This window comes from Glycine max, chromosome 16 (genome assembly GCF_000004515.6).
Source record: "Glycine max cultivar Williams 82 chromosome 16, Glycine_max_v4.0, whole genome shotgun sequence".
Lineage (NCBI taxonomy): Eukaryota > Viridiplantae > Streptophyta > Magnoliopsida > Fabales > Fabaceae > Glycine > Glycine max.
Window position 1 is genome coordinate 37,112,475 of NC_038252.2, and position 20,854 is coordinate 37,133,328.

Below are 20,854 nucleotides of genomic sequence, written 5' to 3' on the forward strand. Positions count from 1 at the left end.
TATTCCTATATATACTCTCAAGCTTTGTAGACCTAACACATTTTTATTAAGCCAAGTCTTTTTGGGTAAATCATGTCGCCATTATCACGTCCTTTATAAGCTAAAGGAAATTTATTTAAAAATAATTATGCATGGACATCATAATTTATATACTATCCTAGTCTTCCTTTATACTTTTTTCACTTTATTTTTCTTTTTTTTATTAAGTTATTTTTAATCACATGGTATCATCTATTACATCTATCTATATCTATATAAATACTATTTAGTATCCATACACAATTTCCCATTTTAAAATCATTCCAAAGCATCTCCTGTCCCGAGAAGAGGGAGTTGAACTGAGTTTAGATCCAAAGCATCTGATATTCATCCACCATCAAACAAAACCCGAATCAAATGTAGTTAAAAACCCTTGGCCAAAAGACAAATATTGTGATCACGCATAATCTATCACACGATCCTACGCGTGATGAATAATCAAGAATTCATTTGGTGCTCCATAAAGTCGTGACCCATTGGTAATGGTGGTTAATAATGATAATGTCCACATCATTAGTTTCTTCAACTCCCTCTCTTCCGTTATCTTATTTCTCTGCATGCACGCACACACAACCCAAATTCTGAAAAATACAAAAACAAAAACCCCATTTTTACCAATGAAAATCCCTTCATTCACGTTTCCCTTTGTTGTCCCCTTCGCCCCAAACAAAACATACACAACGCGCTTTCTTTCTCTCTACTTTTCTTTCTCGCTCTAACCGTTAACGAAGAAAAGTGATAATTGCTTGCCACTTTGTTTGGCATCAGATTCTTTCGGAAGTTTCCATTTTGAGCATCTGGGCACCTCTTTCTCCCGCTTTTCCTACGATTCCCCCATCTGGGTCGGTCTCGTTTTGCTCACTTTCATTCGCCCCCACTTCCCCTGATTCGAGAAAATTGAACAATTGGGGTGTGAAATGGTTCTTTTTTTCGCTTTGATTCTCCTCGGGTTTCTTCTTGGGGTGGTGGCGGTTGTGGCTGCCGAAGCTCTTGGGTTTTTGTGGGTAATAAAACGATTGCAAAGCAAGATCAGCAAAGACCAAGCGAAAATCGCGTCGAAAACGCAACTGGGTGGTGCTCAAAGTGATCATCCCCAACAACAATTGCTAAAAAAGGAGGTGACTTTCTGGTTCCGAATGATGTCTATTTTTTGATTTTGTCGTTTGTTTATATGGGGTTTCTAATTTGTTCATGTGTGTGGGTTTGGCTTTTTGTTGTTGTCTCTTTAGGGTGTGGTTTGGGTTTTGGAGCCTGATAAGGTTTCAAAATTTTGGGTGGAGAAACAGTCAAAGGAGCAGAAGAGGAAGAAAGAAGTGTTGGAGGTGACTCCTGTTAGGAAGTATGGGAAAATCAATGGGCAATCACTTGTGCTTACAGACACTGATGGCTTTCACACCACCATTCAGCTTAAGGGATGCTTAGTGGAAGCTGTTTCAGCTACAAGTCTTCCTTCAAAAAAATGGTAATGTGAACTGTTAAGTGGGATGGAGCCACTCTTTTGTTCTTATTTTGGTGTGTGGTGTTGCTTTGGTTGAGAATTCGATCTTTTTTAACGGAGTCTAATAATGTCATGTGGTCCATGTATCCGAACTCACATAATGGGATGATGAGACTTTGTTGTTGTTGTTGTGGTGGCAGCGGTTTGGTTCCTTTGGAATTAGCCTTTTGCATTATATGACTTCACTTTATGGTTTGCGGTGTCCATTGTGTTTTTGAAGTTGCCTTCTTTTGATAAGTGTGTTTATGTTACAAAGTTAGAAGTGAGATTCAATTTGAGGGGAAGTATCTCACAATGTTAGAGTTAGAATTGTTGTGTTAGAGTGTTTTTGGGTTGGCTTTGTCCTAGTTGTATTAGACTGGCTGTAGCCAATATCTTATTATGAACAGTAGGAACTGTGTAGATGCTGTAGTTGGTATAAAATTTATTTCAATACAAAGGTATAAAACATGTCAAATCACTGCTATGAACTGGAGCAGTGCTACGATTTGCAGAAATTATGGTTGTAAAATTGACTATGCTAGACTCATAGTTCTTCTTATACAAGTTTTTTTAATTTTTTATATTTTTTTATCATTTCAGTGGGATACATAGTGCAATGCATATCATTTTGATTCTGCACATAATTCACAGTGTAAATAATTGCTGAATATGGGTAAATTTAAAATGGAGAAGTCTCATTTCCTTTACGCCCTGCATACATTCTAATGAAGTAACCTGTTATTTCTTGGCTTATGGGTGTCATACTTCAAATGATAATAGATAGATATATTTTTAATTTTTATATTCTTGCTTATTTACTGAAGAAATTAGGTGCTTTAATGTAATGAATCCTATAGGGCAAAAAAATTCCCCATCAAAGTGGAAGCCAAGACCTCTGTGATCTACCATGCAAGCAAAACTTTTTACATATATCTTGAGACTGCATGCGATAAAGAAGCATGGTGTAAGGCCCTCCGTCTGGCTTCTTCTGATAAAAAAGAAAAGCATGAGTGGTTTGCCCAGTTGCAAGATGGGTTTCATAGCTATTTGTCATCATTAAATACTGAACATCACTCCCTTGCGAAACCATCGGTAGGATCAAGTGCTGAGGCAATAGAAAGGGCTAGTAAGCCTGATGGTAGTTCCTCAAAGGTTCGACAATTTTTGAAAAAACTTACAAAAAAAAGTTCCCGAGTTGGTGTGGAAAATAAATCAGCTTGGACTTCATTATCAGGCCGTGAAGAAAGAAAGCACACTGAGAAGCTTCATGCTTGTCAAGATGCAGTTTTAACCACTGGTTTGATGAAATCTGCTGCAGCAGCAAACCATCTGAAAAGTCCCCTGTTAGACAATGCTGCACAATCATTTTCAACCTTATCTCATTCAGGAAGCCAGAGTCAATTCTCTGTCAGTTCTGATGCTGATGCCGATGAAAAGCCAGGTATTGATGAAGGAACATTATGTTGGAATTTGTTGGTTTCCCGACTCTTTTTTGATGTCAAAGGAAATGTACAAATGAAGAAGTCCATCCATGAAAGGATTCAGGTAACAGATTTTCCCATATGATGATATGAATTATGCATTTGATTTTGAGTCTGTTTAATTATATTTAGCACTGGGTGACAGGAATTATTTTGCATAATCATCAATTTGTAGTATTTTGTCACCTGTGTATTAATTTGTTAAATTGATAAAACTAGCTTGTTCATAACCGGATGAAGGATAATATATCTTGTTAGCAATCTTTTCCTCTGCCAGTTGTTCCAAAATCTCAAGTAATCAAGTGGATTTGTACAAGCTGAGTTATATTTTTTAAGCTTAGCACATTAAGAATATTGAAAAGATTTACCTTTTAAATTCATCTAGAGTTAGTTTTTACTTTAGCCAATGTAAAAGTCCTACTGTATCTGACTAGAACTAGATCAACCAGACAAAGTGGCAGCAGTGCCATTTTCAGAGTAATTTTGATGTGATTAATGGATGAGAAAAGCACCAGCAAGGTTAATTTCTTTGTTTGGAAGAATGAGGGGGACATTATTTTAAAATGTTCTTTACAATTTCCCTGCTACCTTCCCTGTTTTCATGAAGCAAACCCCATGTTGTGATTGTTGATTGTTATGAGATAAGTGTGTGTGTGTATGAGGAGTGATCCAGTTACTCTAAGAGTAACTTTAAAAGAGTTAGAGTAACTTGATCTCCTCTCTAGAGAGAGAGGGTTTATTTGCAAGAAGACCCTACAGAAAACGTCATTTTGTTTTTGGTTTCTATAAGATAACTGTTGGTCTTTCCTATTATTTTTACAGAGGACATTGGCAAATATGAGAACTCCCAGTTATGTAGGGGAAGTAATCTGTACAGACATCAACATGGGGAATGTTCCACCCCATATCATTCGAATGAGGGTTCTTCCAATGGAAATGAGTGAGGTGTGTGCCTTAGAGGTTGACATTGAATATGCTGGTGGTGCATTATTAGAGATTGAAACAAGGCTTGAAGTACGTGAACCAGAGCATGAAAGGGGGACAGAGGACTCAAATCCAGAGTCGAGCAATGTTGGTGCTGTGCCATCAGATCTTCTTGAAGGATTTGAATGTTTGGGTGAGCAATTGAATCTTGCAGAAGGGATGAATGATTTACAGGAGCCAAAAGGAGATGGTGAGTGGAACATTGGTTAGTACGTTGGTCCTGACAAATCCAACTATTTGATTATGACATGGTATTGAATCCTTTTTAAAATGATCAGGAGTTTATCATAGTTTATGTTCAAGGTATAAAACCATTTGTGGGTCTCCATCTAACATCTTAGGCTTTTAAAATAGTTGATCTTTGACATGGTATTGAATCCTTTTTAAAATGATCAGGAGTTCAATCCTTGTCTTTCCCATTCGTTATATTAAATTTTATTTCTACACAAAATAAAATGAGCTTGAGTGTCATTTAATACTAAAATCATTCATGGGTCTCACTCTAATAACTTAGCTTTTGGAAGACTTGGACTTTGAAAGTTTTGTACATACCTTATAAATATAACGAACTTCTTTGGCTGTTCTTGGACTACAGTTTCTACATCATCACTAATGGAGGATGTCCTCTTTATCTTGTTTGGTTGCTTCATAGGATGTCCAATCTGTTATTCAGCTAAGGTCACACAAACAGCACTTTCTATATAGTTCATGCATAAAACTTCGTACCCCATTGCCCAGAGGCTCTTCGCTATGCGAAGGTATGGGGGAGGGATATTGTACGCAGCCTTACCCTTGCATATGCAAAGAGGCTGTTTCCGGATTCGAACCCATGACCAACAAGTTACCAAGGCACAACTTTACCGCTACACCAGGGCTCGCCCTCATATAGTTCATGCATATTTAATTTTAATTGAGATTTTATAAACTAGGTTGATGGAAGGTGCCTTCCAAATTCGTAGTATCTCTACCAAGTACATGTGGACTATGGTGTCTTCTTACAAGATTATATCTTTTTGTACATTTATTGGATTGATAATGAAACAATGTTGTTTTTAATAGGTTTAATTTTTTTGTTTTCCTAGATGATACCTACGAGCCTTTTCTAGTTCTGCTTTTTTCCTAGAGATGATGAATTTCCAAAAATAATTTGTGTGTGTGGGTTTGGGGATGTATAAGTGTTTTTTGTGTCTAGATATTGTTATATATTGCTCTTAGAATTTGGGTTTGGACATAATTTAACCCCAAAAGCTAGGTCATACGCAAGGTTTGGGTTGCTTCCCACTTATATACACTATTTTGATCATATCACTAGTTGATGTGAGATCTCCAACATAAGCATTCATATTGACAATTTCAATATGCCCTTTGCAGATATGTCTAAGAGCTTTAAGCACAGTACATCTTCCTCAACTCAAGGATCAAGATGGAAGTCTATGTTAAATTCTGTTGCCAAGCAAGTTTCACAGGTAGCATCTTGTTATTATTCCCTTTATTTCCTTTTCCATTGGTTGTTTTTTTTTTCCCCACTGCATTTTTGAGTTGTTCTTTCATTATTAAGATTTTGCAATATTATTATGTAGTGTGGTTGTGCTTGCATGAAGTGTGTTTCTCTACGTTGTGTTATCTCTCTCCAGGGTTAAAGAAATATATACTTGCTTTTCCTTTGTCGTTTAATGATAGTTTGTTAAATTCTTGTTTAATTTCTGTTATCATGTATATATTTTAGTGCGTAATCTTGTTGTTTGGTTCTATTCTGTTGGTGGGCAATATCTTCATTTTTAGGTAAGTTACAGTAACCTCCTGCTGAGGTTTTCCAAACCCATGCACAGATCCCATTTCATTTTATATATTTACACTGGCCTTCCCTATTATAATTTTTTGTCTGACAAATAATTCCTGTTGGTAAATATTTTCTAGAAAAATAATATCCTGTGATATACTGTCTTTTTTTTCTGAAGAATAATTAATTTCAAAGGAGATCTTTGTATGATGTGAAACTAGATGTGATGTCTGCATATATGCTTTGTCAAACCCTGTAGGAGGATTGTGTTTTGCTCTCCATTTTTAGCATGGCTTATTCACAATAATGTGCCTATGCAAATTATTACTGTAGAAGTTTGGACTACATGGGTTCTTATGGTTGGGACTTGGTGTGTGGCACACAGAAAATTTGTTTGTGGTGAAATTTTATGGGTATTAGAATGTTGGCATTAGTTCATACTTCATCCTGTAAGGTGGTGTTACAAAAATCAAGCGAGTCTCTAAACTGGAAGAAAGGGAGGTCAATAATCCACATGCACTTTGGTTTAACTGGAGTCAATGTAATATATTTAATCACAATAATTTATATATTTAATTAAACTCTACCGAAAGCTACTGGGAGAAGATACATAAATGATTTTTATAATACAACTCTGACATGCCCCTTCACAGAAGACCTTGTGGCACTGAAGGACAACACACAGGCTCACCTACCTTGTGCTAAAATCCAATTTTTTATTAAAAGCATGAGGTTTCTTTTTTCCATCTCTAACAATAAACCATCAGGAGCAGAATGTGAATCTTGTCTTTGAGTGTTTTCATGTAAATAGATGCACATGAAGACACATTTAATTATTTGATAATACTTTATGTTGTACTATTTTATATTTGATAATGCATAGATGTTATTGTACTATTTTATATTTGATAATGCGGAGATGTTATGCTATTTTATCTATCCATTCAGTTATAAATAGCTTAAGCTGTGTTATTCTCATATTAACGGATTATTCATTATCAAAAGGTTCCTCTCTCTTTGGCAATAAGAGTAGCATCCCTCAAAGGGACATTGCGTTTGCAGATAAAGCCACCTCCCTCTGACCAATTGTGGTTTGGTTTCACATTTATGCCTGATATAGAATTCAGCTTGGAATCATTTGTTGGAGAACACAGGATAACTAATTCACACATAGCTTTGTTCCTGGTCAGTCGACTCAAGGTATGATAGTTCTCTTCACATTTGGTTATGCAAGGATGTTGATGGACAATTACTATTTCCCTGCAGATGTTGTTTGAGGTTTTCAAGCTTTCTTGTGTTCATTTCCATGTCCTTTTTGTTTAATCTATGTACAAATAAATCATATATCTAATATACCAGTATTGGTAATTATGTTCAAAGAGGAGAATTTCGTTGTAAAATAATATAAGGAAAAACTATTTTTGCTCCTTCTGTCAGTTCAAGTGACCTCCTTAATTCAAGTACCCAATTTCTTTCTTTTTAGTGACTGACATTCTCTCAAGTATGTGGCCATAGAATTCTGGATTTGTTAATATTTGTTCCTTGATACACTTAGTTCTCTCTATCTGTTTTTCAGTAAATAATGCTGTCCATAAGTTTTAGTGAATAAATGATTCTGTGTAACCTACGATAATTTCAGATCAGTTAAATCCATGAGTGGACACCTACACCTGTAGACGAATGTCTCAAATATCAAAATTAATGTGATTTCTTTTCCTGTATTTTGGATTTTGAGCACATGGTGCTCATTCTCTCTGTTGTATCTACTCTAGTACTCAACTGAAGCCATCTTCTGTGTATCTTTAAGAAAGTATTAGAATGTCTTTCACATGCAAACTTAATTTAATTTCTCTCCTGCAGGCAGTAATCCGGGAAACTTTAGTGCTCCCAAATTGTGAAAGCATATGCATTCCATGGATGCTAGCTGAAAAGGACGATTGGGTTCCTAGGAGTGTTGCTCCGTTCATATGGGTCCACCCAGAATTGGGGAACGAGACTTCAACCTCAGTTGATACCAATAATCAAGCTTGTGGTGGATTAAAAGCCAGTGCTAGCACCTTAAGTGATGATGGTCCAGAACTCAAACAACATAAACCACCAAAGTGTCCCAAATCTAGTCAGGAACCAGCTAGGAAATCAGATTCTGTGGCACTCACACCAATTTCCTCTAGTTCAGTAACATTAAGGAGCAGCAAAAGTTCAGAAGAACTGACAAGACCTTTGTTAGAGAATGACAAACCACCAGAAACTAGAGATTTGCAAGAACTTAGAACTACTTCATTGCAGAATGACAATACTAATGAAGCTAGTGAAGCTAGTGAAGAGAAGATGGGAGATATTTCTGTGAGTGAATCACCTCCCCGAAATGTGGTGCTGGATAAACAACATCGTTCAATTGAACGGGATGATTCAAGGCCAAAGAAAATTGGGAGAAGGGAAAAAATTCTGGATTTGAAAAAGAGGGTGAGTGAGAAATTGGAAGAACAGAAGCGTAACTTTGAAGAAAAGAGTAGGCACATTGTCGAGAAGATGAGAGGACCATGAGAAATATAAACAAAGTAAATGTCAGAATGCTTACATATTTGTTACTGATTTTTTTACTATGTCAGAGATTAGTATCATTCATAAATAAGAATGTGGGGTATTAGGTATTGTTTCATTGATGACTTGTATATTTTTTAGGGGCTTAGAAGATCATATGGAACTAGATACATCACAGAAAATACTTTCATTGCATTCCACGGGAGTTCCACAACACTGACGTAATCCACTTGTAAATTTGCAATTGCCACAGGGTATAATAGAAAACTCATTTAATCGATGAGTACAAATAATCTCGTGACAGAGAAATGATATACAGATGTATAGTTGCTCTCATTTTGAGGAATATTTCGTTTCATTATTTTGTATACTTTCATTTCTATTAATGCCTTTGTTAACTAGCGAACTGCAATTAACTTGTAACTATCAAGGGAATTTTGGAAATAGTTGGAACTACAACTATTCCACGCATCTACTTTGTGTGAGTTTTCTTCTATGTAGCATACGGAAATCACGTCAAAATCGCATCAAATCCTGAATTAATGTAGAAGCTAATGTTTATTGCTTCTGATTCTCATGTCTTATACGCACGTATCTACTCTCTTGGCACCGAACCAAACAGAGGCTGTCTTCAAATTTGCTCTTTATATAATTATAAAGTGAAAGCAGACAGGCATTGCAAGTCTTGCTTCCTAACCGACTACTCAAATGTTCTATTGATAATGATAATCCTTTTTTAAGAAAACAGAAATAAAGACTATGAATGAGGCAAATCATAATGAACCCTGATATCATCAGCAATGCTTGACCAATACTTGATAACTACAATAATGTAACTAAAAATAATCAAAGTTAGCCGGTGACTAACAAAAAATTAATACAAGGAAGATGGATAATGGTTGTGATTTTAATCAAGTTCGTTATCTATCCCCAGCTTCTCATTGTAAGAATGATGTATAAATCTGTTGCAGTAACTGAATGTAGTTATTAAGAATGCCTGACAGAAAGGACAATAAATACCTGATGTTTTCAATTTACTTCTTCTATAGTAAGGAAAGAGGATGATTTACATGTATCAAATTCATGAGCAAAACCAGGTCAGAAAAAGGTGAAACAGAAGGAAATCACAATTTTCACCTGAAGCCCTTAGTTTGACAAGAACCGAATTCAAAATGCAACTGCATACTGATCTTGCATGGTAAAATCCTGGCCATTTCATTAGTCATGGACTTGAACTACATGGCATGTTCTTATAGTATACTGGAAGTACTATTGACACAACCAGCTGCAACAATTCTATGGATAACCTTAGGTTTTCAGGGTTCGCTAGTCTGTTAATTTTACAGTTAATCATTCATTGATATTGTTCCTGCTGTATCTCTACCTTCTTGAAGAATAAAAATTAGATATTCTAGTGTCTTGCTCTTGTAGATAAATGACTAAGCAACCTGTGACTGATTTCCCACAGCAAATGTATGATAGGTATCAGTGACCTCAACTTGGCTCCAGCCACTTTCTTTGACCAATCCTTTACCATCCATCGAATTTCTCATCATATGCGCCTCCTTCCACTTGCCCAAAGAGGTATACAAGTTAGCCATTAATACATAACTTCCGGAGCTTCCAGGACTACTGTCTAATAACCTAACAGTCGCAAGCTCCCCAAGCTCAACATTGCCATGAATCCTACAAGCACTTAGCAATGGACCCCAAACTTGAGCTTGGACATCTGGTGGCATTCCCTGAATTGCATTTAAAGCCAAGTCAAGCTGGCCGACTCGACCAAGAAGATCGATCAAACAGGTACAGTGTTCTACTGTAGGAGTTATTCCAAAATCCTTTTGCATACTTTTGAAGTACTTCAGTCCCTCTTCTACCAATCCGGAATGGCTACAGGCCAGGAAAACACTAGTGTAAACAATGGCATCTGGCATTATCCCTTCTGCAGTTGTCATTTTGTGAAAGAGGCTGATAGCCTCATTCCCCATCCCATGGATTGCATAACTATTTATCATAGAAGTCCAAACAGTTAAATCTTTATCTGTTACCCTTTCAAATACTTCTCTGGCTTTCACGATGCTCCCACATTTGGAGTACATGTGTATGAGAGACGTTTGGACTTGTTGGTCTGATTCCAACCCGTTTAGAAAAATGTACTCTTCAATCTCTTGCCCAATGCTGAGTGATCCCAAATCCGCACAAGCTGACACAACAGTTGCAAGCGTTGCTCCATTTGGTCTAATATCAGTCCTAATCATCCTTCTAAACAGATCCAGTGCTTCCCCTGGATGACCTAAATGGACGTATCCTGCAATCATTGATGTCCATGATAACATGCTCTTTTCAATGATCAGATCAAATATCCTTCTAGCAGATGTAAGGTTTCCACATTTTGCATACATTGTAATTAGCAAATTTTCAACGGGATCCTTTTCATTACACCCGCATTTAAGTACAAGAGAGTGAACAGATGAAGCTAACAAAAGATCTCTTACTTGTATGCAACCAGAAATAAGATTTAGAAACACAACAAAGTCTATGCCAACACTTTGATGTTGCATTTGATAAAATAAACCATATGCTTCCACAGCATGCCCAATTTTCACATAACCCCCTATCATAGTTGTCCAAGAAATAATCGACTTCTCATCCATCAAGTCAAAAACTTTCCTTGCTTCATCCATCAGGCAAAACTGGACATACATACCCATTAGTGAGTTGGCCAGGGAGACCTCCAAATACACAATCCCAAGTTTGATCAAGCAGCAGTGTATTGACTTCCCCAACAAATGAAACTCAAAAGAATCCAAGTTGGAATAACCAGACAAAATCGAAACAAATGTGGAAGCAGTTGGCTCAAAACCAAGAACCCACATTTCTTTCAAAAGGCTCAATGCCTGGTCCATCGAAGATCTGCGAGAGTAAGCTGAAACCATGGCGTTCCATGAGACAACACTTCTCTGCGGCATTTCATCGAACACCTGGCGTGCAGATGCGACATGGGAGCATTTTGAGTACATGTCAACCAGGGCAGTTTGAACAAAGGTGTCTGCTTGGAACCCAAGTTTGAGGACATGCCCATGAAGCATTGTCCCATGTTGAATGGAAGGGAGGTTAGCACAGGCCTTGAGGAGCAAAGGGTAGGTGAGGTTGTTGCCATGGACACCAGAGTGTGCCATGGAAGAGTATATGTTTAAAGTTTGTGTAAAGAACCCATTATTGGTGGAGTCTCGAATCATCAAGTTCCATGTGTAGAGTGACCTTCGGAACGAAGGACGCAATGACATTTACTTCTTCTCAGTTTGTAGCCATCTTTGTTTCTCTTGTTTGGTGCTGCCAAGGAAGCTTGCATGCATGAAGACAATACCAGACACCGATGGTTCAATTCTTTGTTTTTGCTGATTACTATGTTGTCAAACTCAACCTTACTTCAGTGCCAGTCATGGTGAGTACTATATTTGTTTGTGCCTATGATTTGTGGAGTTATAACTCCAGAAATTATAATGAGTCTAACTTTTACGATAATTATTATAAAAATAAATAAATTTATCATCATAATTATAATTAAATAATTGTATAAAATATTAATAAATTGTTGATACAAATGTTACTTATTCGAATATCATGCATAAAAAACATGATAAGAAGAGATATTATTATAAATGATTATTCGATATAGACAAGTCTATTGTCTCATTGATGTTTCATATCAATAACAATTATATATATATATATATATATATATATATATATATATATATATATATATATATATATATATATATATGAGAGATTATAAAACCACAAGTTGTTGGATTTAGCACCGATCTGCTCGAATTTGATTGTTGTATATTGCTGAAGCTCAAGTCTTCGATTACTTTTCAAAGGATCTTTTCAAATTAAATTTACCATAAGGACAAAGATAAAATTATCCATATTTTCTCATGCACAATGCCAAATATGCACACTACAACATTAGAATCACTAGCAGGAATAGATAAAAATATCAACCATATATCAATATGTAGAAAATATTCTATGTACTTCCTTTCAGTCCATGCTTGATATCAAATTAACAGAATATCAAATGCATATTATTTAATTGAAATCAAGTGGATCTCAATGACAATGCATAACTTAAAATGGAAACCTTGGAAGAAATGCAACTTATACATATCTTTCTATATTTCCTATTGATAAGTAAATTTCCTATTGATTTCTTTTTCATTCTATGCAATATCCAATTATTGCCAACGCATTTCTTTCTCCTGACTTCTGTTTTTACCTCCTTTTCTGCCTCAAGAAATTGACAACTTAGTTAGGACTTAGGACATACATCTTACAAGCATGTGAATCTAATTCAGAAGATATTTCTCCCGAAACAGATGATTGTGTTGAATGCTGCAAAATTCAAAACAAATTGTCAAAACAATACCTCATAAGCATTTTTAGATGCTTTGCATTTTAAAGAAAAAGAACAAAATAAGTCAAACTATGTATCTCACCGCCCATAAATCTCTTGCTTTAACTGAAGTTCCTGGTTTCAGGCCTATGTCAGACCAGGATGCAGTAACTTTTGCTTTGGATGAACTTCTATTCCATAAGATCACTGCTACCTTGTTATTACTGAGAGGACCTGCCCAAACCTGCAACAATTGCTTACTTTTAAAAAGTTCTATTGAGTAATTTAACATACAAGCAATATTAAAATTAGTAACAGAATAATTTATATGAAAACTTTTAAAAAGATCATCACTAAATTTTTTTGTGACCCTAGAATTAGCAAGGGAAAAACAATTTTAGTCACTAAATTTGGTCACTAATTCATTAAAGACACAAGTGGTTTGGTCTTTGAGTACAAATTTGTTAGTGTCTACTTCCTTTTTATATGATAAGGCAACAGCACTTGAAAACTAGACTGGTGCCAGCATCAAAGGTTTGTAGTTATATGAAAACATAGAGTAGCACTGTAATGTAAGAAGGTGACCACCTTGTCCCTAGTTTTACTGGAAAAGAAACACACACATACACAAAACATGTGCTCGTGCAGGCGCACTCACCCACGGAAAGGGAAAGAAAGTTACCTCCAAATCATTATTACTTTTCACCTTCTTTCCTTGAACTCCAAGCTTGTCTGCAATACCATAGGGTTATTAGTTTTAAAAGCATTCTCTGTTTAAGAAAAGATAAGAAGGTTGATTCAGTTGTTCATGCCTTGGTTTACTGCAATAACTTCGTTGTTGCTTAGCAATTCTTTTGTGGTGGCATCCAATGCTCTAATGTCACAACCAATCAATAAAGGAGCCTATATATATGTATATACAAAAAAAATGTACTTAGTATGCAAAATATATTTTTCCTCAAGCAATTCTTTATATGGAAATGTCTAAGCAACATGTGTTAAATTTTTTGTTACAAGTTACCTTAGCTAATGCCCATATGCTGAAATGAGCGCGATATTCTTCTGTTGTCATGCCTCCATTTCCAACTTCTAGCATGTCAGGATCTGTACACCAAAAATGAGAATGTGAACTTTAGTTTCTTTAATATGATATAGTAAATAGGAACTATATATGGAGTTGTGGACATAATTCTTATTTATTTACTTATTTTAGTAAAATAACTAGTATGTATTTAAGTACTAAGCAATCTGAGATTGATAACTGTCCAAAACTAGTGAGTGGTGAGGATGATTACCATTCCATCCTCCAGGTCCAGCACAAGAAGCCCATTTGTCATTTAGATCTGCACGAGATATCATACTGTGGAGGGAATATTATAAGTTCCCCATGTTGAAAATGAATAAATGAAACAAAATGATGCTCGGAAATGATTTCCTTAAGTGATACTCTGCATTAACTTAAGAATAAATATTACGTGCACAGACAATATTAAATTTTACACTGTTATCTAATCATAAACTGTGATGTATAATAAGTTTGTTAATTTTTAAGATAAGTAACTTAAATGTCATATCAACAATATCTTGCCAGTGTCAAATTTTGTTGCACCGAGAATCCATAGAAAATAAACTCAACTTAATTATCACGTTGGATCAAAATAAGCCTCTCGAATGTCTTTCTCAAGTGTTCAATAAAGCATGAATGTGATGCAAACAAGATATTGAAATTCCTCAAATTGAATTCACTTTTTATTGACATTGAAGATAAATAAATTTATATCATAACACGCATGCTTACCTTTCCCACTTATCTTCAATGTCTCCTGTTGTTCTCCAACTATTTCCCACACTTTTGGCCCAAGTTGCTGGATCTTCTGATCCCCTGTGTTTGAGAAAGCAATTAATAGTTTAAAATGAAGTTATTTTTCTGGCTTAGAGGAATAGTAGAGTAGATGAAATGCTAATTAATTATACTTTCTTCTAGCTATATAATTTCCTCAAAGAAATAGTGAAGTTTATCAGCATAATGTATGTGAAACATGATCACCAATTTGGCTCACCATTCACACAAAGAGAAGAAAATTGGTCTTCCAGTGTTTGCCAAAGCTTCACTCATTGGAGGGTACCTGTGTAACAAAATGTATCAATTAGAAGCATGTGATTTGTTTGTGTGCATTCGAAGGTCACTAATACCTTTCTTTGGGGCTTATATTGTTATTCTCACAGTTATCATACTTCAAGTAGTCAATCCCCTAAAGTAACATTGGAAGTAGATCTTAATTAAAATACATAGGATAGAGTTTATAAATGCAAGATGACTTTGAAATGAACGTATGTTACCCAGGAAGCAAATGTTTTTGCATCTTGTTTTTCATGTCCTAGTGATCCAGGCATAGTTTTACTGCATGTTTGATTTCTGCAGAGAAATTGTCACAGTTAAAAAAAAGGTTGAATAATCATAAATATATAAAAATCAAAGTTTTAGTTTAATATGTAATATACCCTGCATCAGAATAGATTCCCAACTTCAAACCTTTTTTATGAATATAATCAGCTAGAGCCTTCATTCCTGAAGGAAACGTTGAGGCTTTGGGAACCAAATTGCCCTGCCACAGTTTTACATTAGCCAAACTAAATATATCACAGAAAGTGGATATTATATTGTGATATGCAATTCTATAGTGATATACTAAGGAGCAAATATGTTAAATTCACTAACCACTATAAACTAACTATAGTGAGTCATGCTAAAATCCACCTATATTCAAATTGAAATCTTACAATTTTCATGGGCAAAATATTAATTAGGCAAATTAACCATATTAGATAATGCATTTTTTAATTGAAATTATTAATATAAAATAATATTATTACCTTTGAGTCTCGGTTGAGCTCTCCCCAACAATCATCTAAAAATTTATAGAAAAATAATAAATAATCATTCCAATGAATAATAATGATAATGATAATAATGTCCTACCTATGTTAATATATTGGTATCCTAGAGCAGCAAGGCCAGTTGACACCATAGCATCGGCTGCATAATGAAGAGATATAACACAACATATAATAACAAGCATATGTTTAGCAATCTAAATAAATTTTTAGTAAATTCCAAATTCATTTAGTAATAGTTAAGTTACCTGTTTCTCGAATCAAGTCTTCTTTAATATTGCAGGCAAAATGGTTCCAGCTATTCCATCTGAGTTTATCATCAGTAATTGGTCACTATGCATCTACTTTCATATGCTTGTAAGAAATTCATCACTAATGAAATCATTGTTTTTTTCAAAAAAGAAATAAACATCACTCTATGTATGTTATTTTTATGGTTACAAAAATAGCCTTCCAAGTCAAAACATCAATTCAATCCTGAATAGTATGGGCTTCCAAAGTCAAACTTTTATGGGTGTAGGACTTGAGCTTCCGTCACAAGTTAAAACTCAAACATATTTCTATATATTAATTTCAAAACTTTTTACATTAAACACTAATTATTTGAAAGCTAAATAATTTGATGAGTCAAATGTAAGCACACTCAGCACAACCGTTCAAGGGCAAATACAAGCTTTGCTTTTATCTATACTAGTGGAAAGAGTTTGTGCCTCTATCTGTGTTTTTTAAAATAAAAAAGAAAAAGAAAAAGAAAAAGCAGTTGAAAGTAGAAATAACAATTACATTTAATTTTAAAGCTTCATGAAAAAATGAAAACAATTATATATATTGAACGATAATTTAAGAATAAAAAATATGTATTAATAGTTATATGTAAGAAAAATTCATAAATAAATAATTTATCCCGCTATTGCAGATGTTTCACATTTCTAGATATGAAATTAAAAAACAAATCATGTAACATTGACAAGATAAATGAAAAATGGATAGAAAAATACGTGACTATTCAAATTATCACATTACTTGTGCATTACGGCTATAACTTTATTTTTTTACTAATTTATCAAATAAACAATGTAAAATTGTGACAAAAAATCGGCCTAATTAAAAGTTGAAGATAAGATCGTTAATTTAATTAAAAAAGTCCTTCAATAATAAGAAGAAAATCATTAACTTTTTATTGACCTACCCTAACCATAAGAAGTGATTGGAGGCTCAATTATAAACTCAATTATGAGTTGAAAGCTCAATCACGGACCATTAATTAACACATGGGTTTGCCACTACAGTCAGTAGAAAAGATAGTGGATTAGAAGTAACATTATGAAATAATACTTGGAGGAACTCGCACGTGAATGCTTGTGAGATCTATTTCCACACCATCATATCACTCCTAATTTATTTATTTATATCTATTGATGATTTTAAGATATAGATTCTTGATTGGTGAATGCAATAAATAAAGATGGAACAAGAACCAACCCAGGTTTGTTTTTATTTCCTATAAGTGGCTCAGGTAAAACTATCAAATACTACTATAACAACTCTTCTTGAACCTTAATATTTTGTGCAATTGATGCAATAAAATCACCAAATGTCCTTTTCATCTTGCTAAGTGACAACAAGTCGGTGAAAGCTCAGGAACTACCGAAAAATTCCACAAACCCCAGACAAGAATCATAATTGCAGCTTAATCAATTAAAAGACAAATAATGCCACTACAATGGACATGCCGTGGGAGCACTCATATCATCTTGTGCCATTCATGATTAAGTAAATTGGATGTACTGGGAGGACTTGACTGTGCCACCATAAAATTATTATTAGATATGTATGAAGAATCAGATCAGGATAAGACATAATATTATTGTTGTACATAATTTGTTTTTATTGAATAGAAGTTGTCCCATTTCAAATAGCTCTCCTAAATTCCTTCCCAATTTCACTATCATCCCCAAAATGGTCATCTTGAATTGAAGATAAGTATTCTCTTCAATTAATATATTGATGCATACACATGTATAGGATGAAAAAATTATAGCAGTGATAAAACTTAGATATAATTTCATAAATATTTTTTATATTATTGTCTAATCAGAAATATAGTTTCATCTTAATAATTTGCATAGTAAAGAATTTTATTCTAATTGAAGAACAACAGCAAAAGTACCTTGAAATTCTAAGTTTTGCTCACACAATAATTAACCAGAAATAATTTGAGACCATGTGCATCAATATTAGACTATATCACATTCTCATGTTAAATAGTATTTCAATTGTTTGAGCATGTTAGTTATATATATGCAAAAGCTAGGGGGACAGGGGTCACAACAAAGAAGAAAGAAAACAGGCAAGTTTGGTGGGAAAGTGAAGAAAAAGAGGCTTACCCCATGGGGGGTGTATGGCCAAGTCCATTATCAAGCAGGTTTCTCCTATGTGCCTCTCTAGACACCATGAACCCTCCTCTTGTTCTATTCAACAACAAACGAGCATATGAAGAACTTGCATAGCTCAACATCACAAGGAGGCACAAGGCAAGCCCTGCCATCTTGGATAAATTGCAGCTCCAACTTGAGGATGAATATTGTTGTGCCATGTAGTGTACCATATACTATATGAACATATAAACGTGTGTATATGTATATCTTTATATCTTTATTGGGATTTAGGGGGTATTGAAGCTGCAAAAAAAATATTGAACTTTTGGGTAGGGCAGGATAACCAAGGTGAAGAAGAATAACCAAAAAGTAGAAAGGGAGGAAAAGAAGGGAATGGAACTTGGCGGTGGCTTAGAGCTTACTGTTATTGAACCAGCAAGACAAAAAGCCAAGAGGTAGCAGCTAGCTAACTTTGTGAATTAGCCAGAGTATCGTGCAATTTATTGTGCAATCTTGGAAGAGTAACTTGCAATTTATAGAGCAATATGGAGTGGAAGTGAGGTTTGGTGCATTGGACCAGCTTGTCTAATTCTTTTTCGGTTTATCACATGTATTTTCTTTCAGAGAAAATTAAGTTGTACATAATTATTGTTTGATATAACCACCGCAGACCAATTGACTTGAGATTATTGTTAAATTCTTAGAGAATGAGTTTAGATTTAATTTAACCTTAAAAATTAGTCTAAAGAACGAGAATTATCTTTCACTTATATATTTTATCTTAATTTTATTTTTAATCAATATGAAATTTAAATTTTTTCTAATACAGCTTCTCATGTCCACCACTCTTTGATATTTGTCCTCACTTATATACTTTTCATTTGGTTTTTTCAAATATCTTTAGCCCACTACCAAAGCAAATCCTGTCATACTTTCACCCACTGTTTGCACCAAAAAATAGAGTGAATCACTGTCTCATTTTTTGCTTTGCATAAAGGACATTGAAACCCACAATCACTAAAAACCACATTTTTTTTCAAGTTGTCACCACTAGACAATTTATCTCCAGATAATCTCCACAAAAAGCATTTAACCTTTTGGAAAAATCTTCAAATTCCAAATGTGAACAAGAAAATTATCATGAGATACAGGACCATCAAAATCACATATAGTTAAATATGTCGATTTAATAGTATATAATTCAGATTGGTGTTGGAGCCATCTCCCCAAGTCTACGTATCTTTTTGAAAGCAAGTCAACTCCACGCACACACACACCCTTCAGTGGGAGACTCTCTTAACCGATAGCCTTCTGTTTTTCCCTATGAAATCCACGATATTTAAGGTACATCTTCTATATAACTCTTTACCTGCAGAAAAACACCATCATTGCTCGATTATAACCAAGCATGTCTCTCACCTTTCTCTATAACCAATGCCTCTTTAATTCAATCATGCTCCCTCAAATTTTATTATTATAAACTAAATTTCCAAAACAAAATTAAACAATTCACTAAAATAACGTTTTCGCGAACACAACAAATTTTGTATTTCAGCAAATTAACCTCGAATGCCCAGTGGCAGTCACTTAATTACCATGAATCCAGGGGGACAGCAGGTGAATATAATTCTCCTGTGAAGCATGCTTCAGTGAAACCCAGAAACTATGTATAACATAATATGCTTCATGAACTTAATCTTCAAAATTAGTATTAAAATTTTAAATTTTAATAGTTTTAAAATTAATTTATGAAATGTATTTAATATATATCTAAAACTAATTGCCAAAATATTCACTTATTGTCAAAATAAATTCCAGAACTTATTTTCTTGATATAGTTAAGAGGCTTCTAGTATGTATATTTTGTCTTTCTTGCACTGATAACTATATAAGTAGTTTTCTAATGTATAGCACTTCGGAAAGAAATCTAAGAAGAAAAACTATTATATAAGAATCGTATTGCTGATGATGATGACACATAACAAAATGCCATGTGATAAGAATGAGACAGATACGTGTGTGTCCAATTAAAATTTATATAAAACTAATAGAATTTTGTGAACTATATAGATTTTTTTGTTTTGTTTTTTGAGTTGAAAAATTGGAAGCCAATACTTGGGGCCTTACTATATATCGTAAAATAAGGTGAGTAAGCTATCAATTGAGTGCGTACGCGTTATGCTGAGTTGTTTGTCGTTTGGTACGTGGCAGCATCATGTGTCTGTGCTCTTGTTATTACTCATTTGGTTTCTTAGGTTCATCATCATCATGAAAACGCTTGTTGCGAAAAGTAGGATATATAAGGGTGTGTTCACTTGCACAAAGCTTATCTTAGACGTCATGGTTCTGTTATGTTATGCCTTTTCCCACATTTTTATCAAACTTTGTAGCCCACAAGTTCAAAGTTTTTAGTAATACATGACATATATAATTGTTATAGAATTGTGTCATTTTATATATAATAACTCTATAACAATTTATAAAACACAATCACCGTACCCTTTTGTGTGTATATCTCGTTTATCATGAGATTTATTGCATCTCATGTTTATTGTATATATATATTAGTAAAGTATACAAATAAGATTTCCCATTGTTATATTATATTGCTCTGTTCATGAATGATCATTGCATGTGTGCCCCCGTTATTTGGCCATATGACTACGTGCATTCTTTTGCCTTTATGATGACATGATATGTTAAGTTTTTGCTCTAGACCAATTTATGTGATGGGATTGGGATTGAAAAATTGGACAAATGGATAAGGATATGTCGTCTGGATTTATTTTCAAAACTGCATAGAGATCTCAACGTTTGAAAATATAAATAGTTATATATTATTATATTATATGATATTAAAAAATAGAATACTGT

General features: G+C 34.3%; 3 protein-coding genes across 6 annotated transcripts; 1 reads left to right on the forward strand and 2 right to left on the reverse strand.

The window, feature by feature from the left end:
- Nucleotides 1–293: 293 nt before the first annotated feature.
- LOC100812281 (uncharacterized) lies at nucleotides 294–8,651 on the forward strand. 3 transcript variants are annotated; one of them, XM_006599605.4, is made up of 8 exons: nucleotides 294–1,157; nucleotides 1,269–1,501; nucleotides 2,377–3,064; nucleotides 3,823–4,189; nucleotides 5,356–5,450; nucleotides 6,770–6,964; nucleotides 7,625–8,322; nucleotides 8,447–8,651. In XM_006599605.4, the coding sequence occupies exons 1-7, from the start codon at nucleotides 957–959 to the stop codon at nucleotides 8,306–8,308; spliced, it is 2,463 nt and encodes an 820-aa protein (XP_006599668.1). In that variant the 5' UTR covers nucleotides 294–956; the 3' UTR covers nucleotides 8,309–8,322; nucleotides 8,447–8,651. The 3 variants fall into 3 exon arrangements, with proteins under 3 accessions (XP_006599668.1, XP_040866581.1, XP_006599669.1); XM_041010647.1 differs by having other exon boundaries at nucleotides 296–1,157; nucleotides 3,823–4,174; XM_006599606.4 differs by having other exon boundaries at nucleotides 297–1,157; nucleotides 3,823–4,174; nucleotides 7,625–8,651.
- Nucleotides 8,652–9,744: 1,093 nt separating this feature from the next.
- Nucleotides 9,745–11,592, reverse strand: LOC100812822 (pentatricopeptide repeat-containing protein At4g19191, mitochondrial). The gene has a single exon (XM_003549115.4). It carries the CDS (start codon nucleotides 11,590–11,592, stop codon nucleotides 9,745–9,747), a length of 1,848 nt encoding a protein of 615 aa, XP_003549163.1.
- A 785-nt stretch (nucleotides 11,593–12,377) lies between these two features.
- Nucleotides 12,378–18,540, reverse strand: LOC100804260 (alpha-galactosidase). Of its 2 annotated transcripts, XM_003548228.5 has the most exons (15): nucleotides 17,990–18,540; nucleotides 15,851–15,909; nucleotides 15,688–15,744; nucleotides 15,582–15,616; nucleotides 15,210–15,313; nucleotides 15,048–15,123; nucleotides 14,901–14,959; nucleotides 14,768–14,833; nucleotides 14,506–14,589; nucleotides 14,003–14,067; nucleotides 13,729–13,811; nucleotides 13,520–13,610; nucleotides 13,390–13,439; nucleotides 12,811–12,951; nucleotides 12,378–12,706 (listed from the first exon to the last, which is right to left on the reverse strand). In XM_003548228.5, the coding sequence occupies exons 1-15, from the start codon at nucleotides 18,208–18,210 to the stop codon at nucleotides 12,620–12,622; spliced, it is 1,278 nt and encodes a 425-aa protein (XP_003548276.1). In that variant the 5' UTR covers nucleotides 18,211–18,540; the 3' UTR covers nucleotides 12,378–12,619. The 2 variants fall into 2 exon arrangements, with proteins under 2 accessions (XP_003548276.1, XP_040866582.1); XM_041010648.1 differs by lacking the exon at nucleotides 15,688–15,744 and having other exon boundaries at nucleotides 17,990–18,539.
- Between the last annotated feature and the right edge of the window lie 2,314 nt (nucleotides 18,541–20,854).

What these genes read in the sequence shown, in the direction of transcription:
- LOC100812281 (XM_006599605.4), top strand. Translation starts at nt 957, where the DNA reads ATGGTTCTTTTTTTCGCTTTGATTCTCCTCGGGTTTCTTCTTGGGGTG. An exon ending in AACAATTGCTAAAAAAGGAG is followed by an intron (nt 1,158 to 1,268) that starts GTGACTTTCTGG and finishes TTGTCTCTTTAG; the next exon opens with GGTGTGGTTTGGGTTTTGGA. An exon ending in AGTCTTCCTTCAAAAAAATG is followed by an intron (nt 1,502 to 2,376) that starts GTAATGTGAACT and finishes TGAATCCTATAG; the next exon opens with GGCAAAAAAATTCCCCATCA.
- LOC100812822 (XM_003549115.4), bottom strand. Translation starts at nt 11,592, where the DNA reads ATGTCATTGCGTCCTTCGTTCCGAAGGTCACTCTACACATGGAACTTG.
- LOC100804260 (XM_003548228.5), bottom strand. Translation starts at nt 18,210, where the DNA reads ATGGTACACTACATGGCACAACAATATTCATCCTCAAGTTGGAGCTGC. An exon ending in ATTGAAGATAAGTGGGAAAG is followed by an intron (nt 14,068 to 14,505) that starts GTAAGCATGCGT and finishes TTCCCTCCACAG; the next exon opens with TATGATATCTCGTGCAGATC. An exon ending in GCATATGGGCATTAGCTAAG is followed by an intron (nt 13,611 to 13,728) that starts GTAACTTGTAAC and finishes ACATATATATAG; the next exon opens with GCTCCTTTATTGATTGGTTG.